This window comes from Terrapene carolina, unplaced genomic scaffold, assembly GCF_002925995.2.
Source record: "Terrapene carolina triunguis isolate 2854851 unplaced genomic scaffold, T_m_triunguis-2.0 Scaffold62, whole genome shotgun sequence".
In the NCBI taxonomy this organism is placed as follows: Eukaryota; Metazoa; Chordata; order Testudines; family Emydidae; genus Terrapene; species Terrapene triunguis.
In genome coordinates, this window is record NW_020664413.1 from 42,671,855 (window position 1) to 42,687,502 (window position 15,648).

Sequence of the window (15,648 nt, forward strand, 5' to 3'; positions counted from 1 at the left end):
CTGAAAAGACATTGAGATTTTTTAAGACTATAAATTTACATTAAGGCCCCCAATCTAGGAAGGTACTTTAGCATATACTTGCTTTCAATAGAACCATTAATGTGCTTGAAGTTAGGCACATGCTTACATACCTTGCTGAATCAAGTCCTAAAAGGTGGAAATGTAGAGCATGTGACCAAATTATTTTTTAAAGGGTGTCTGAAGTTAAGCTCCTAAAGCCATATTAATGGCCATATTTTCAGAATTACTAAATACCCAAGAACCCACAATGGCCTGTGTATCTAGATCGGAACAACAGTAAGTACATTGTATAGCTTCTGTTAGCATACAGCAGATTTTCATCCAAATATAAAGAAACAACCAATATTTTAAGGTCAAAACACACAAGATTTAAGGCCTATTTTCATAGGCAAAGATCACCCAGAACTCTCACTGAAGTGTTGAGAGCTGAGTGCTCTGAAAATCGGGTGCTTTATGTTTTATCCATAACACTTTTTAATATGTAGGGAAAGGAATTCATAGTCATTTCACTAGATCTCATTAAGTGATGAACCTTCAGTACTGAGGGGTCGACTCTTGACTCCATCGCCCACTGTTTAAAATTCTCAAACAAACACCATCATGCTTTCTCCCATGCTTTCCCCTCACACTTGGGACGAGTTCCCTGTAAACATTCCCAAAGTCATTTCTTTGTTCTCGTTCAAATCCTGTGTTTGTACAGTGCCTAGCACAATAGGGTCCTAGTCCAGAACTAGGACTCCTAGGTGGTACAATAATTCAAAGAAATACAGCAGAACCCTGTTTATCCCGTCTAATTGGGACCCGGGCCAGATCAGATAATCAAAAAAATGGATAAAGCAGAGAATGGGAAAGTACAGTGCTGTCCCGCCATCTAGTGGCCACAGGAGATATCTCCCCCTTCTGGTCGTGTGTCCATGTGTTGTCCAGTTAACACAGAAAACCAGATAATGGAGGATCAGATAAACCGGGTTCTACTGTAACAACAGCAACAACAACTTAAGAAAAAGGGACTTCCACGTTTGCTCTCAATAAAGATGAGGCACTGAAGTTAAAATATACTTTACATTTGATATCACACCACAAATTATAAAAAGAACAGGAGTACTTGTGGCACCTTAGAGACTAACAAATTTATTAGAGCATAAGCTTTCGTGGGCTACAACCCACGAAGAAGTGGGTTGTAGCCCACGAAAGCTTATGCTCTAATAAATTTGTTAGTCTCTAAGGTGCCACAAGTACTCCTGTTCTTTTTGCGAATACAGACTAACACGGCTGCTACTCTGAAACCACAAATTATGTAAACCATTGACCAAACAAATGTTTTTATCTTATTTGAAATGGCTGTTTAAGCCACGTGGTAGATGCCCACAATACTAGATACTAACAATATATGGCCAGGGCCTATTCCTTTGTTGGGAAAGAACCCTGGTTGGGTGTAGAGCTAGTTCTATGCCATCCCCTCAATGTACCCCAGCATAGGGGGTATGTCAAGGATATGCTGGGGGCAGAAGGGCATGCGACCAGTGCAATGGCCCTCCTTGAGAGCAATTAACATAAGCAGGCAAAACTTAGAGCAGTCATTTGTTCTAAATTGCAAGTGTCCAAACCCAGCCACCAGCTGCCCCCAGGATCTTGGGTTTAACGGGAAAGGTGACAAAGCCACCTTTGGTCTCCTATTGAGGTGCATGGTCCCAAACTCCAGCTCATTCAAAGACTGTCCCAGATTGTTGGTTTTTTCTGTTGCTCTTCAGAACCCTGTGCTGTGAGACTAAGAAGAATCACATCAGCTCTGCCTTACAGCTGCTTGGGGAGAGTTATGAGCAACAGAAGAGAGGCATGCTGAACTATTCACTAGCGAGAAGGGCAAAACACAAAGGCAGAAGATGGGCAGAGTAGCAGACATATATCCATTACAGCAAAATAGAATGAAGGGCAGGTAAAGTAACAGAAGTGTGCCCATCATATACTACAATCATAGGTGCCAGGAGGCTCAGAGCAAGTTTGGGGAAAATCAAAGGGTATCTCATTATTAGACCTACTAGCCATAGGCTGATATGGAATATGGAGCCACCAAAACAGGGGCAGCATTTAGTCTAGGAATTGCTGCATTCTCCTCCTTCTCAGTTGCTGGGTGGGACAATAGCTCTCACCTGACTGTTGTCCCTGGACATATCTCTCTTTACCCGCCATCACACAGGGCCGCCTAGAGGGGGGGGCAAGTGAAGCAATTTGCCCCATGTCTCGCAGAGGCCCTCATGAGAGTTTTCAGGGGCCCCCACGAGAGTTTTTGGCGGCAATTCAGTGGCGGGTCCTTCACTCGCTCCAGGACCCGCCGCCGAAGTGCCCCGAAGACCCAGAGCAGAAGGACCCCCGCCGCCGAAGACCCCAGGCCCCCTGAATCCTCTGGGCGGCCCTGCCATCACATATCAGTTCTACCACTCACATTCCCATAGTATAGCATTGCAAGATAACAGTTTGACATGCAAAGTCTAATGGATGCCCTGTTTCCAGTGCTAGTTACTGAGCCACTGATGTAACATAAGCAAAGCTGCAAGGATTGAACAGAATTTTATATCTTTGCACTTGGATCTTTTCAGCAACCATCTTCCTGAGAAACTGTATTTCAGGCTGAAAACATGCTGCTTATCTAATTTTTTATAATAAAATAAAGTACATGGAAATGAACAGATATAAACTGCAGTATGATTTACAAGTTAGCCCAACAGCTTTTTAAGCCACCACTGTGGCCTTATAATATTTTTCTATCCTTCGGCTTTTTTTCAAATGTTCCACATCTGCATTAATAAACCAGTTTCAAAGGAAACTGTAAATTTCAGTAGCTTTAAAGGTGCTCTGATTTTCTTTGCCATTGCTTACTGGGATAAAAGATTTTTTTAATGTATAAACCTTTTTGTAAAATCCCTCAGGATACTGAGAGGGGCTCTTTTCCAAGATAAGCAGAGATGCAGGTGACATAACTTGGCCGTTTATACAATTAGTGTTGGAATTAACTGCAATAATAGTTAAAAGTCTGTTCTTTTTCAAAGCCATTCAAAGCCCAAAGCTGGAATTAAAGATCCAGCGATGATATCTGGAATATAAGACAACTGGGCATATTCCACATCCCTCACAAAGGACCAGATTCTGCACATCTTATTCATATAATTAGCCACTTTAGGTTCAATCAGACTTCTTGAAGCAAGAAAGGTGGTGTTGTTTTTTGCCCCTTGGAAGTTATCCATGAAGGTTATAGTAGTTTTCTATCTTTCTAACCATGATGGCCCAAGAGAATGCTAACCTAGATTGTTGATAACCAGCTATAGTGGGGCTCAGCAGTCTGAGCGGTGTAAATTGTGTTTCCAAGGACCCTTTTTTAATTTTACCATCCTTGTTGACACCTTCTTTCCCAGGAACGGGCAAAGGAGGGAACTGAGGGGCTCTTGAGTATGGGTTGTTCCCTCGCCCAGAAACCAGTAAGCACTTGTAGGACAGTTCCTGCTAGAGTCTTCTCCATTCTGTAGCTCACTGTTTTGAGCAGCAAAAGCTGCAGACAGCTGCCTTTGCCTCTTCTCTTCCTGAACAGCAGGGGCTACTGAAAGCCCAACCAGTAACAAAGTAGGGGTATGAAATGAAAAAAAGGAAGGAAGGAGGGAACTGGATCAATATTGTTCAGAAGTTGAAGGGGCTGCCTTTACCTTTTAGCTTGAGTCTGAGTGCACTTTAAAAAAAAGCAGGTTTCTCTTCTCCAGCTATATTGCTTACAAATATATTAAATTGAACAAATAAGAGCAAAATAGTATTTGTCTTAGAATCTGAAACCATTGTAATTCAAGTGTAAGTCAAAAGCCATGTTTCTCCACTGATAGACTGTCTTCACAAAGTTCTCAAAAACAAGAACAAAAACACTAAATAAGGAAAGAAGTGCTTCTTAAAACATCAAACAAAATATGGTCTTCCACCATCAAAAACCAAACCACACTTCTTCTAAGAGGCAGGAGGATATATCCATCTCCAATACTGCATTTAGCTCTGAGCAAGCAGACAGCAGAAAAAAAAAAAAAAAAAAAAAAAAGCATGGCCCACCCAAAAAAAAGAAAAAAAAAAAAAAAAAAAAAAAACAGACAAGCATGGCCCATCCACAAAAGCGGACATCAAAGAAATTGTTTTGGAGCTAAGCTCCATGAAGGCTGAATTCAAGCAGTAGTTACAGATCTTAAAAATGGATGCAGGATGGAAAAATTAGCAGACCAAATGAATGAGCAAAGTACCACTGTCACATACGTAGCTGACAGGATTAAAACAAAACAAACAGAAGATGAAGGGATTTGGAGCTGAAACTCAAAGACCTACATAAAAAAAACCACAAACAGCAAATGAAGAATAAAGATGTCCCTGAAGGGAGTGGAAAAAGGAACCCTACAGTACTTGTAGAGGTTCTATTTAAATAAATTCTAGTCAGAGAAGAAAACATCTATATTCAAGCCCATTGTGCTTTCTTCCACCAGATCACTTCAGGAATCGGTCCCAGAGAGACTCAATCAGCTGTCTCCATTACTATGCCAACAAGGATCAAACCATAAGAAAAACCAAGGAATAAAGGATCCTTTAATGGTCCAAGGGTACAGAATTGCAATATACTGGTCCGTCAAACTTAACCTTAAAAAGAGGCAAGATCTCTGCTGCATTTTGTCACATACCACTGAGATTTTCCTTGAAACCGCGCTTCTCACATAAGCCGCATCTACTTGAGCAAAAATATTGCTTCTCTTCCCCTCAGGGCAAATATTTTTTTCCAACAACAGTTGACTGTTTTAATACAGGTAAAGATTCCCTCCACCCCTACTAACACAGAGCTAGTACCAAAGAGTTGAATACAGACTATTTCCAATGCCTTCTTTTCCTTTTGTCACTGATAATCAATCCTTCATGAGCTCAGCTGCTTGTTTATGTGTTGAGCAACACCAGATCTGGTGTGACAGGGAGAGAGGATACTGAAACTGATTTTAGCAATAAAATTAATTGGCTACACTCATTATAGTACAACACTAGGAGTGATGCCCCATTTTCTGTAGAAATAAATTCATTCCTTCAACTAGGCAAACTGCCACTTGACCATCATTCTCAATTAATTCACATGGAAACCGAACTGACTTTCAAAACAAAGAATGTCTCCCACTTTTCAAATAAAAAAAAGTCACCCAATACAGCTGAGTTTTAAAACTAACAAAACTGGTTAGTTGGATACCACCAAAGGAAATGAGGGAAAATTGCTATAAATTTCACGCTTCCACCAGACTAAGGGATTATAGCATAGTATCGTTATTTTGCATACCAAACCTTTGTCGACAAAACTGCAGTGTGTAGACAAGGCCTTACAGAAAATCTTACCTCCGTTTATTCAGCATATAGTAGGAATCACTTAATATGTTGCAAATGTGTGAAAAATTGTGAATGAAAATACATCTTTTAATTGAAATTGTCATTTTTTTAAAGCCTGCTTATGGCGTCAGTCACTTCAGCAAGCAGTCAGTCACCAGGTATATTAGGAATCATGTCAAAAAGATTGCAAAACCAGTTCTCATTTTGCTTTGAATGTGTATTTTACAATCAGAAGAACTATTTTGTAAATACTAGAACTGGTTAAAAATTTTGTTCAAACTTTTCCAAACACTATCTGGAGAAAAAATTCATTTTTTTAAAATTGGCAGTTATTCTACAAAAAAAGTCTAAATATTTTGGGTTATTGGTTGTTTAGTCATTCTGCCTTTCCTCCTTTTTAATGGAAAAAAAGGGGGGACTCAAGAATTGGAAAATTATTTTTATTTTCAGGTTCTTGATTTTGTTTTGTTTTTAAGTGGAAAATTTTCAAGTTTTCCATGAAACATACTTGTTTTCCAACCAGCTCCAGCTAAATACCAAACAGTTGAAGTTTTACATCCTGTGTTATAAGGAGGGCTGCAGTACAAAGTTTGCAGTTGCCATGCTTCCTTTTGACTCTCTCAGGGTATATCTACCCTGCAATAAAACACTTGTGACGATGCTGACATAATAAAACCACCTCGATGAGTGGCAAAGAGCTTTTTGCGACAAAGTTAGAGTGAGGCAGTGTTAGTGTGCTTACTTATGTCGCCCTAAGTGGCCTTCAGGAGGTGTCCCACAATGCCCATCATGACCACTCTGGTAAGTAGTTTCTACTCCTTTGCCCTGCAGCCAGCTACACAGGCATGCACCCCTCCCCCTTTAAAGCCCCAGGAATTTTGGAAATTCCACTTCCTGTTTGCTCAGCGTGGACAGCTCACATCACAACTTCCCAGCTGACCATGCCAGCTTTCTGCAGCAAATGTGCTCCCACCCGGAGTACACCAGAGTTGCTGGATTGGTTGGGTCTGTGGGGAGAAGAGGCTGTGCAGTCGCAGCTCCAATCCAGTCGTAGGAACTTTGATACATACGAGCAGATTGCTCCTGGTATTGACAAGAAGGGGCATGAAAGGGACACACAGAAGTGCCGGGCTAAGATCAAGGAGCTGAGACAGGCGTACCAGAAGGCAAGGGAGGCCAACGGTCACTCTGGTGCGGCACTGAAAACATGCTGCTTCTACAAGGACATGTTTTGAGAAGTGCTGCAATCATCTGATCAGGCCAATAGCGAGCACAGACCATGGAGAGACACAATAAATGAAAAACTAGAAATGGATAGCCAGGAGAGGGGACAGGGGAAGGAGCAAATAATAGAGGGTCAGGAGCTGATGATAAAGCTCATGGAGGACCAATCATAGATGCTCAGGTCCCTGATTGCGCTGCAGTTGGAACACATGCACGCTTGACTCCCCTGCACCCATACAGAACTGCATTCCATGCCCTCCCCAAACTCCCCACACACATTCCTTGCACATTCCCAGCCAATCACAGTACCCCTTGTACTCCAACCCTAGGAACATTTTCCGTAACAGCTGGACTTACACACAGCTGTGAGATCCTCATTTCAGAGAGTGTTGCTCACTTTCATGAACCTTGTAAGAAATGTTAATATGTGTATTACTGTTTAATAAAAATTTAGTCTTACAAAGACAATGATGTTTTATTTGTGACCTACATACTGGGGTTGCAGCAGAAATTCATACACAGTGGCAATGGGCACATTTACAGACTACAATTAATTCTCAGGCAGGAATTGTTATTCTAGGTGGCAAGTAAATAAGCCTGTCTAAATGCATTACAGAAAGACACATGACTGGGGCTCATTGCCAAAACGCTGCTTCAAAAACTCCCTGATTCGAATAGCCCCCCGTTGAGACCCTCTAATAGCCCTGGTATCTGGTTGCTCAAAATCAGCCGCCAGGTGATCCACCTCAATGTTCCACTCCTCGGGAAACGTCTCCCCCTTGGCTTCTCAAATGTTATGCAGAGCACAGCAGGCTGCTATGACCATGGGACTATTTTCCTCATTGAGGTTCAGCTTGCCAAAAAGGCAGTGCCAGAGACCGTTTAAATCACCAAACACACATTCTATGGTCATTCTGGACCTGCTGCTGTCAATGTTTCCGATGTAAGGCTTCATGGACCCAGAAGTAAAGGGTAGGCTGGGTCTCCCAGGATCACTATGGGCATTTCCACATCCCCTATTGGAATCTTCTCATCCGGAAAGAAAGTCCCTGCATGCAGCTTTCTATACAGGTCAGTGTTCCTGAAGATGAATGCATCATGCACCTCCCTGACCACCCCACGCTGATGTCAGTGAAATGACCCTGGTGATCCACCAGCACCTGCAATACCATACAGAAGTAGCCCTTTCTGTTGGTGTATTCCATCACAACATGGTCTGGGGCCAAAATTGAGATATGCATGCCATCTATCACCCTGCCGCAGTTAGGGAATCCCATTGCTGCAACGCCATCCACTATTTCCCATACATTGCCCAGAGTCACAGTCCTTTGTAGCAGGAGGCAATTAATGGCCCTGCATACTTGCATCAACACAACCTCGACAATGGGTTTCTGATCTTCAAACTGATTCACGACTAACCAGTAGCAGACTGAAGTTGCCAGCTTCCAAACAGCAATCGCCACATTCTTTGCCACTACTAAGGCAGCTCTCATTTTGGTGTCCTGACGCTGCAGGGCAGGGATGAGCTCCGCATGCCGTTCAAGGAAGGTGGCTTTGTGCATACAAAAGTTGTGCAGCCACTGCTCGACATCCCATGCTTACATCACAATCTGATCCCACCACCCAGTGCTTGTTTCCCCAAGCCCAATAGCGACAGTCCACCATATGCAGCTGCTCCATGAATGTCAACATCAATCTTGAATTTTTTCTTTCCATGGCACACAGCAGGGCAGGCAGCATGGATTCCTGTTCAGATTCACAGCTCATGAAATACTGCAGGGTCAGCCACGTTGTGTTCTTAACGCTCATCACAAGACTGGTGAGCAGTGCAGGATCTATGCTTTCAGGCAGAGATGGCAGACGCAACTTTACAGGGGCAGTTGAAAAACAGCACAAAACGTAGTCAGAAGCCCTTGGAATTGTGGGACAGAGAAAATTGCATCATGGGGCAGTAATCCCATTCCCATGATGCATTTTGATCCATTCCCAGAACTCTTAGCGGAAGAAGGTGGTAATTTGCATAATGGGATAGCTACCCATGGTGTACTGCTGTCTCTGTTGGTGCTAGAGCACCAACTGTGGATAAGCTCCGCCAACACAAGGAGCATTGTGTGAACATGCAGAAGCGACGTAATAACAGTAGTTTATAATCATCAACGTAACTTAAGTTGACTTAACTCTGTAGTGTAGCCATGGCCTAAGTCTCTCTCATGCCCTATGCCCTTCTCCCCATCACCATCACAAAGCAACCACACCATAAATTAGCTGTAAAAAGTCGCTTATATTGAATACACAAGAGAATCTAAAATTTAAGATGCCCTCAACATTGCATATGCAAGTTTAGATTTGACACTTGAAATCTACTCACATCTGCAGTAAGTGTTTGATCTCTAGGATGATTTTTATTGAATAATTACCTGGATTTAAACAGCACTCGCAGTGTGGATTTAAAGCGCTATTTATTTGTTGACATTTTCACCAAAGATTGCAATAAATTAGATATGTTATTAAGTTTCATGACATTTCACAGCATGCTCAAACTGAGTTATTTTTACTAAGGAGATAAGATTAAAAAACCTTTATTCTACCTGCATAATAAATTTAGTACAGGTTTATCAAACAGCCAAGACTTATTCAGGTCAGACAAATATTCTGTCACTGAAAGTCTTCAAACAGTTTCTTCAACTGACTTAAATCACTCAAAAAGATGGCAAAACAAGGATTATCTAATTCCCACAAACTCCCTCCAATGAATGACACTGCTCTACAATTCCAATAAGAGGTATCGAGCAATTCTATGTACCCTTCTAAACTAGAATTATTTTAATTCACAACCAATCAATTTTAAGATATATTATAAAACTGTTTGGCATAAATTGCTTAACAATCACATCCAGATTATCAGTTAGGAAATTTCAGCAACCTTCCCTGAACATACCCATAGCATTCAATATCATCAATACAAAAAAACCAAAACATATTACACCAATGTTAGGGTGGACCCAAATTATTTTTTTCGTTTTTGTCTCAGCTCCTTAGTTATATTGCGATAACGAGATTTAGCAGAAGTCATTCATTTCTCCTTCCTTTTTAAAAAATTCTCTTGCATGATTGTTCATCACTGCATCATTATTTCTATCTCAGACACATTCCCCACCACTTTCACAGTACTATCTGTAGGGGTGGCAATCCCAAATCTGATTGTGACTCTAGATGGGAAGCCAAAAAAAAAAGTCATCTGACAAAGAAGCCATAATTTGAGCTATTATGTGAGGATTCTCAGGTTTAGAACCAATCTTAAAATAGGACAAATTCATGTGAAGTATGTTACAGATCAGCATAAACTGATCAAATTTACATGCTGAGAAACTGGAAGAGCAGGACTGTACCACAAAAAGCAACCAAGGACAGGTATAAGAAATAAAACTGAAGGAACTGCTCTCTTACACCCTCCTGTTGGTTGCTTTTTCTGCTTCTACAGAAGCACACATTTCTCCCCCCACAGTCCTATGCACTAATTTACCAATGCGTAATTTGCACAGTCATTTATATTGCTTCTGAATTTGGCCCAAGGTTTCCAAGTCCATGGAAATACTGTTCCAATAGAAACTGCTGTATTTTCCCTCTGGTGAATGAAGTGGGGTACCAGCTGAGCTAATTAATCAAGCATCATTGCCAATAGCTTCTAGAAGGAACCACATAGCTTAGCCTCCTATCTCAAGAGAACAAGTCCTGAAAAGCACTGTGCAGTGGAGGAGGGAAAATGATGTAAAGTTAGACAAGGAATAATAAAGCCGGTCCAAACATACTAGTTTTCTAGTCTTCTAGCAGATTATAATTCTCATATCTGGGGAGCTCAACAACCAAAAACCTACCAGATATTTTCACAGCATAACTTTCTTCGGATGTTTTATTATGATTATATTTTAAAACTCCTTGAAACGAAATGATATAAAGAGATTTGACAAACTGGTTGCCCACCAATTTTCTTTATTCACATCTGAGAAAGCTAAAAAAACCTGTTGTATAAATCTGTACCATTAAATTAAAATGTCTGTCAATACTATGTAATTCCAAAGAATCAAGCCTACTCAGCAATATAGTAAGTTCCAAAATTTTTCCAGCATTTAAACAGCCACTCATTAAATTGCTTTTCACTAAGAATATCTGCATTTCACAGTGAATCAGGTAGCTTTACTTGCCAAATTGCAAATGCACTTTAGCTGATCAGAATTTCCTTGAGGCATATGCTAATCAAACAATTGTACTATAACTGCTGAAACTGCTCCCAGAGAAGGAGGCAGCTAAGGAAATTGCTCACTATTGCAGGCTGCCAGAAGAAGCGGGGGGGGGGGGGGGGGGGAAGGATGTGTGCACGCGCGCACAAGGGAAGAGACTAAATCAGTGGTTCTTAAAGTGGAGGGAGGGGGAGGTTACATCAACTCATCTAGGATATTTGCCTAGTTTTACAACAGGCTACATAAAAAGCACTAGTGAAGTCAGTAAACTAAAATTTCATACAATTACTTGTTTATATTGCTCTATATACTATACAATATTTATATTTCAATTGATTTTATAATACTATGGTAAAAATGAGAAAGTAATCAGTTTTTTCAGTAATAGTGTGGCTGTGACACTTGTATTTTTATGTCTGATTTTGTAAGCAAGTAGTTTTTAAGTGAGGTGAAACCTGGGGTACACAAGACAAATCAGACTCCTGAAAGGGGTACGGTAGTCTGGAAAGGTTGAGAACCACTGCTCTAAATACATTAGCTCTGAGGAGAAACATGGGAGTTTAATTTTTTAGACATTCAAGCAAGACACACACTTGCTTGATTTGGCTAAGAACTAACCATTAGCTGAAATACAGTAATTTTTTTTTAAGCTAAAATAATGCTTCCTGATTTGTACGATTGCAAAAATGTTACCTATCAGCAACTCATCTTTCTTAAATTCTGATGTGCATAGGAGTTAAAACAGCAAGAACTAAAAGCAACGTGAACATCTAAAACAGCACAATCTCAAGTCATTTAAAACATACATCTCTTAAGGGAAAGTCTTCATTCTTTTGTAAATGATTGACTTAAACCTAAAATGCAAATTTGTTTGAGCAAAATAATACAAATTAATATTCCAGCTCCACCCCTGCCAGACTAAATCATTATTTTTACTACTTGATAAGATTTCATCTTATTATTAATTATTTGAATGCCCAAGAGACTCAGTCTGGGCCAGAACCCCATTGTGCTAGGGGCTGTACACACAGAACAAAAAGATGGCCCCTATCTTTTATGGCGTAAAGATTGGAAGGAAAGGAGGAGGAAGAACTTTCTGTAAGAAATCCTGAAAACGAATTGTCCTAAATTTCAGAATCAATTGCTTACATGCCAGTTAGTAGTTAGTTTTGGACCCTTATTAAATTATCACATTTTATTTTATAAGACGTGAAACATGACACCAACCTTGTGTAGGTCATTTCAATCAAGTTACAGACCAGAATAAAAATTGGCTTGCCAAGACCCACTAGTGACAAACTATGTTTGAATTTAGTTTTGCTATCCAGATTAAAAGATATTTTAGACCGGTGTTTGAAATAAGCCTTAGTGAAAATCTAAGATACACTTCTGTCAGATGCATCTGGCAAAGATCAACAAACCACACAAGTCAGATTCAAATGATACACTGAGGAACTGACTGAAGAAAAATCAGAAACTGTACCTGAAAGGAAGGCTAATTTTTTCTTCAGAATAGGTAATATTACGGTAGCTTCCATTCTACTTCAGTTAACTTTCACAGCTCTGAAACACAAGAAATTAAGAGTGTCAACTTTGGGAAATCAATTACCATGCTACACTAGAACAAGAGTTGGCTTGTGCCAGCACAGTTTTGTACTTACTTTTTAGAGAGCAGCACAGAATACTTTATAACTCAAACTGTGATATAACATTTGAATTGCATTATGTTGCAAAACTGAGGAAAAACTCCAGATCAATGTCAATCATTTTTCCATTGTAAATCTTTTAAGTCACTATTATTTCTCTTTATTATCTGAAAGCTACCTAGGGTTTTTTTATTATTTTAGCATTAAGTTTCATAGACTCTTCAAAGTTAAATTCATTTTATTTTCAACACACTAAATACAAACCCATGAGACATACATAGCTTAAATGCCCTTACTCAAGATGGGGAAAAAACATTAAAATAGAAGCAGTTTATAAGTAGATCATCTCTTATAATCTTGTCATTCTTGTGTAATGGAATAGGTGTGACTAAACCTAGTGCCCCTGTTCACATTTGATAGGGTTTCTCTCAAAGCACCAGAATTACAATGATTAAAAGAGTAATTATCTTTATATTGTACACAAGTTAATGCATTACCAAATTAATATCTCAATGCATTTATTACCAAACTCAGATTGAAGACAAACTGTTTGCAAACAATCTAATTAGTCCTTTCTGTTGCTTCATCATCTTTTAATCTATTGTTTAATGTATAGGTGGAGATGTTTCTGCTTTTCTCCCCCTACTTTCATGAATTCAGCCCAAATTCACAAAGAGTGTCAGTGACCCAAAAACAAATTGAAGGGGAGAATTCACCCAGCTCTGCAGCATAGCAAACCTCTCACAATCCTAATAATTTACACACGCTGTTTCTGCTGGGCCATGGGAGCTGCAAATTTCAATAGAAGAAGCAGGATTGAGCCAATATAACATTGTCCCATGTCCTAAAGTTCCAAGGAAACTCCTACATACTATTTCAACATGATTGGGCTTCACAATATTGGAGACGTGGCTCAGGAAGGAGAAATAGAAGGCAGGGCAAGGGTAAAGCTCCAAACCACCATGAACTTCCATATGCACAGGGATTCTCCTGCTAAGACACATCCTGCAAAAGGCCAACATTATTTTATGCCAGCTTCCACTCTGTAACTCAAGACCTTCCTTCCACCAAGGGTGGGCTTTTTTGGTTTATGCATTTTCAGGGAACCAGAAAGAACACAGCTCAAATGTGCAAAACTGGTTACTTAAAATCTCAATTTTTTTTAAACTACTATGTTAATTTTCTTCTGATTTGAATTTTAAGCTTCAAGGAAAGCAACACATCAAGTTTGAATTTTCTAGTGTCATTCATTTTTAAGTTATCCAAGAGTGAAATTTCTGATTGGAACATATGAGGAAAATTTTTTCAAAGCATGTGTAACTCAAAAAATGACGGAAATGGTTTGGCTCAGACTTTTTTAAAGTTACCTTTTGGCTAAGACAAATTTCAGCATAAAAAGATCTTATCTGAAAAAGCTATGAATGCATGAAAGACTTATAATAAAATCTAGACCTATAAGAAAATCAGCATCAGTGATAGCATGCACCACTTGAATACATTTTATACATAGATCTATCACACACACACACCCCTATACAAATCTGTGTGTGGATGCACACACACAAAACCAATCATGGCCATGTCCCATCATCGGTGGGGATCGAATCCATAGAATCAAACAGCACCAGAAGTATCTGAGCCACCACCTGAGCTAAAGGAGAACTTACTTAGTTGTGACAATACAAAGTTGTACAGTAAGCAGTGCCTGCCAGCAGAGGGAGCCACGATCACACCCACATCACTAGGTCAGTGCATTGTTTGTGTGTGACTACATGCAGGAAAAAGGGAGAGAGAACGCATGATGGTATGGTGTGGGCTTATAAAGGTTTTGCCAGCATGAATTTGGTGCGGATGTGTTACAAGTGATAAACCCACACAAGTAAAGCAGATTATCCTAAACAAGTGCCAATACATTTTTACTATCACACTACCATATATTCTGTACATGCCACATTTTACAGAAAATATTTTAGAAATGTTTTCAAAAACTTTTTAAATCCTCAATACAAAATACTTTGAATTATAGATCTTATGCTTTATCAAATTACCACTCTGATCTGGAGTACATTTTTAAATTCACATATAAATGCAGAACATGATGCTACAGTATATGTGACATACACTGAGTAGGGGAAGCAGTGCAGAAGAGCTAAATTTCCTTGTGCAAAATTACAAACTCTTCCTCTCATTACAGCAAAAATGCTTCTTACTGCCAAATTAATTTAGTCATCAGGAACAAATGATCACACACCCAACAGAGGGTGGAGTGGTTTGATCACACCAGCAAGGAAAAGCAACCCCTGGGGTCCCGAGAGAAGGGAGGGGCAGGCTTGACTGCTCTGTGATCTTCCCCTCTCCAACATCCAGAATGCAACTCACAAGTAGAGATCATTGGGGGGGTGGGGAGGAAAGTCACTGAATTCTCCATCTCTCCCTTCTGCTGTTGGGAGGCTGGGGAAAGAGGGGAGAGTTGATTGTCTCACGCTCCTCCCCTTCCTGTGTATAAAGCCCCGGGGCCATGCAGCCGCCATTCTGCTCTGATTGCTGCTAAAGAAACAGCAGCTGCCTGAAAGAAGCCATATTGACAACACTTATTTATATTAGAGCCTTTACACTCATTTGCAAACAACGCGGGCATGGTTAAGTTATGAAGCTGAGGGCCCCAGTTTCCTACAGTGCAGGAGTGGACAGTTATAAGGAAATTAACTTGCACCAATTGGCTCACTCTCTGGATGACTCTTTTGGCAGGAAGATGTGATTTGGGTGAACTCACTCACCAATTAGGAACATTTCCATAGATGGCAGAATGCCTGGGGAGTCCTACTCACCCCCTGAAAAAAAGAGACAATCCAGAGAATGACATACCTGGAAATCAAATTGGTAGGTGTATCACGCCTAAGGAAAATCTGGACAAATTAGGTATGTTAATACAAGAGATGAAGGGTTTTGGCAAAGTAACTCCAAAGCAGCTGCATGTAATTACGGGCTCTTTAAATTTTGCCCCTAACTGTCCTGGTCAGGGCTTTTGTGTACACTTAGTAGCAACCACCTTGGCAATTAAGGAGCCTCATTATTTTGACAAAGAAAAAGAGGAAATACTTGAGTGTGGGAGGCATTTTTTAAATAGTTTAAGGAAATGA

At 40.1% G+C, this 15,648-nt stretch overlaps 1 protein-coding gene across 2 annotated transcripts in view; it reads right to left on the reverse strand.

Annotated features, from left to right (window-relative positions):
• The window catches only part of SESTD1 (SEC14 and spectrin domain containing 1), a 114,120-nt gene that overhangs the window by 72,677 nt on the left and 25,795 nt on the right, over positions 1–15,648 (reverse strand). For both annotated transcript variants that reach the window (XM_024204053.2, XM_024204052.2), the window contains exon 3: positions 12,346–12,425. In XM_024204053.2, the coding sequence (XP_024059821.1) occupies positions 12,346–12,400 (55 nt within the window). In that variant the 5' untranslated portion in view covers positions 12,401–12,425. The remainder of the gene's footprint in view (positions 1–12,345; positions 12,426–15,648) is intronic.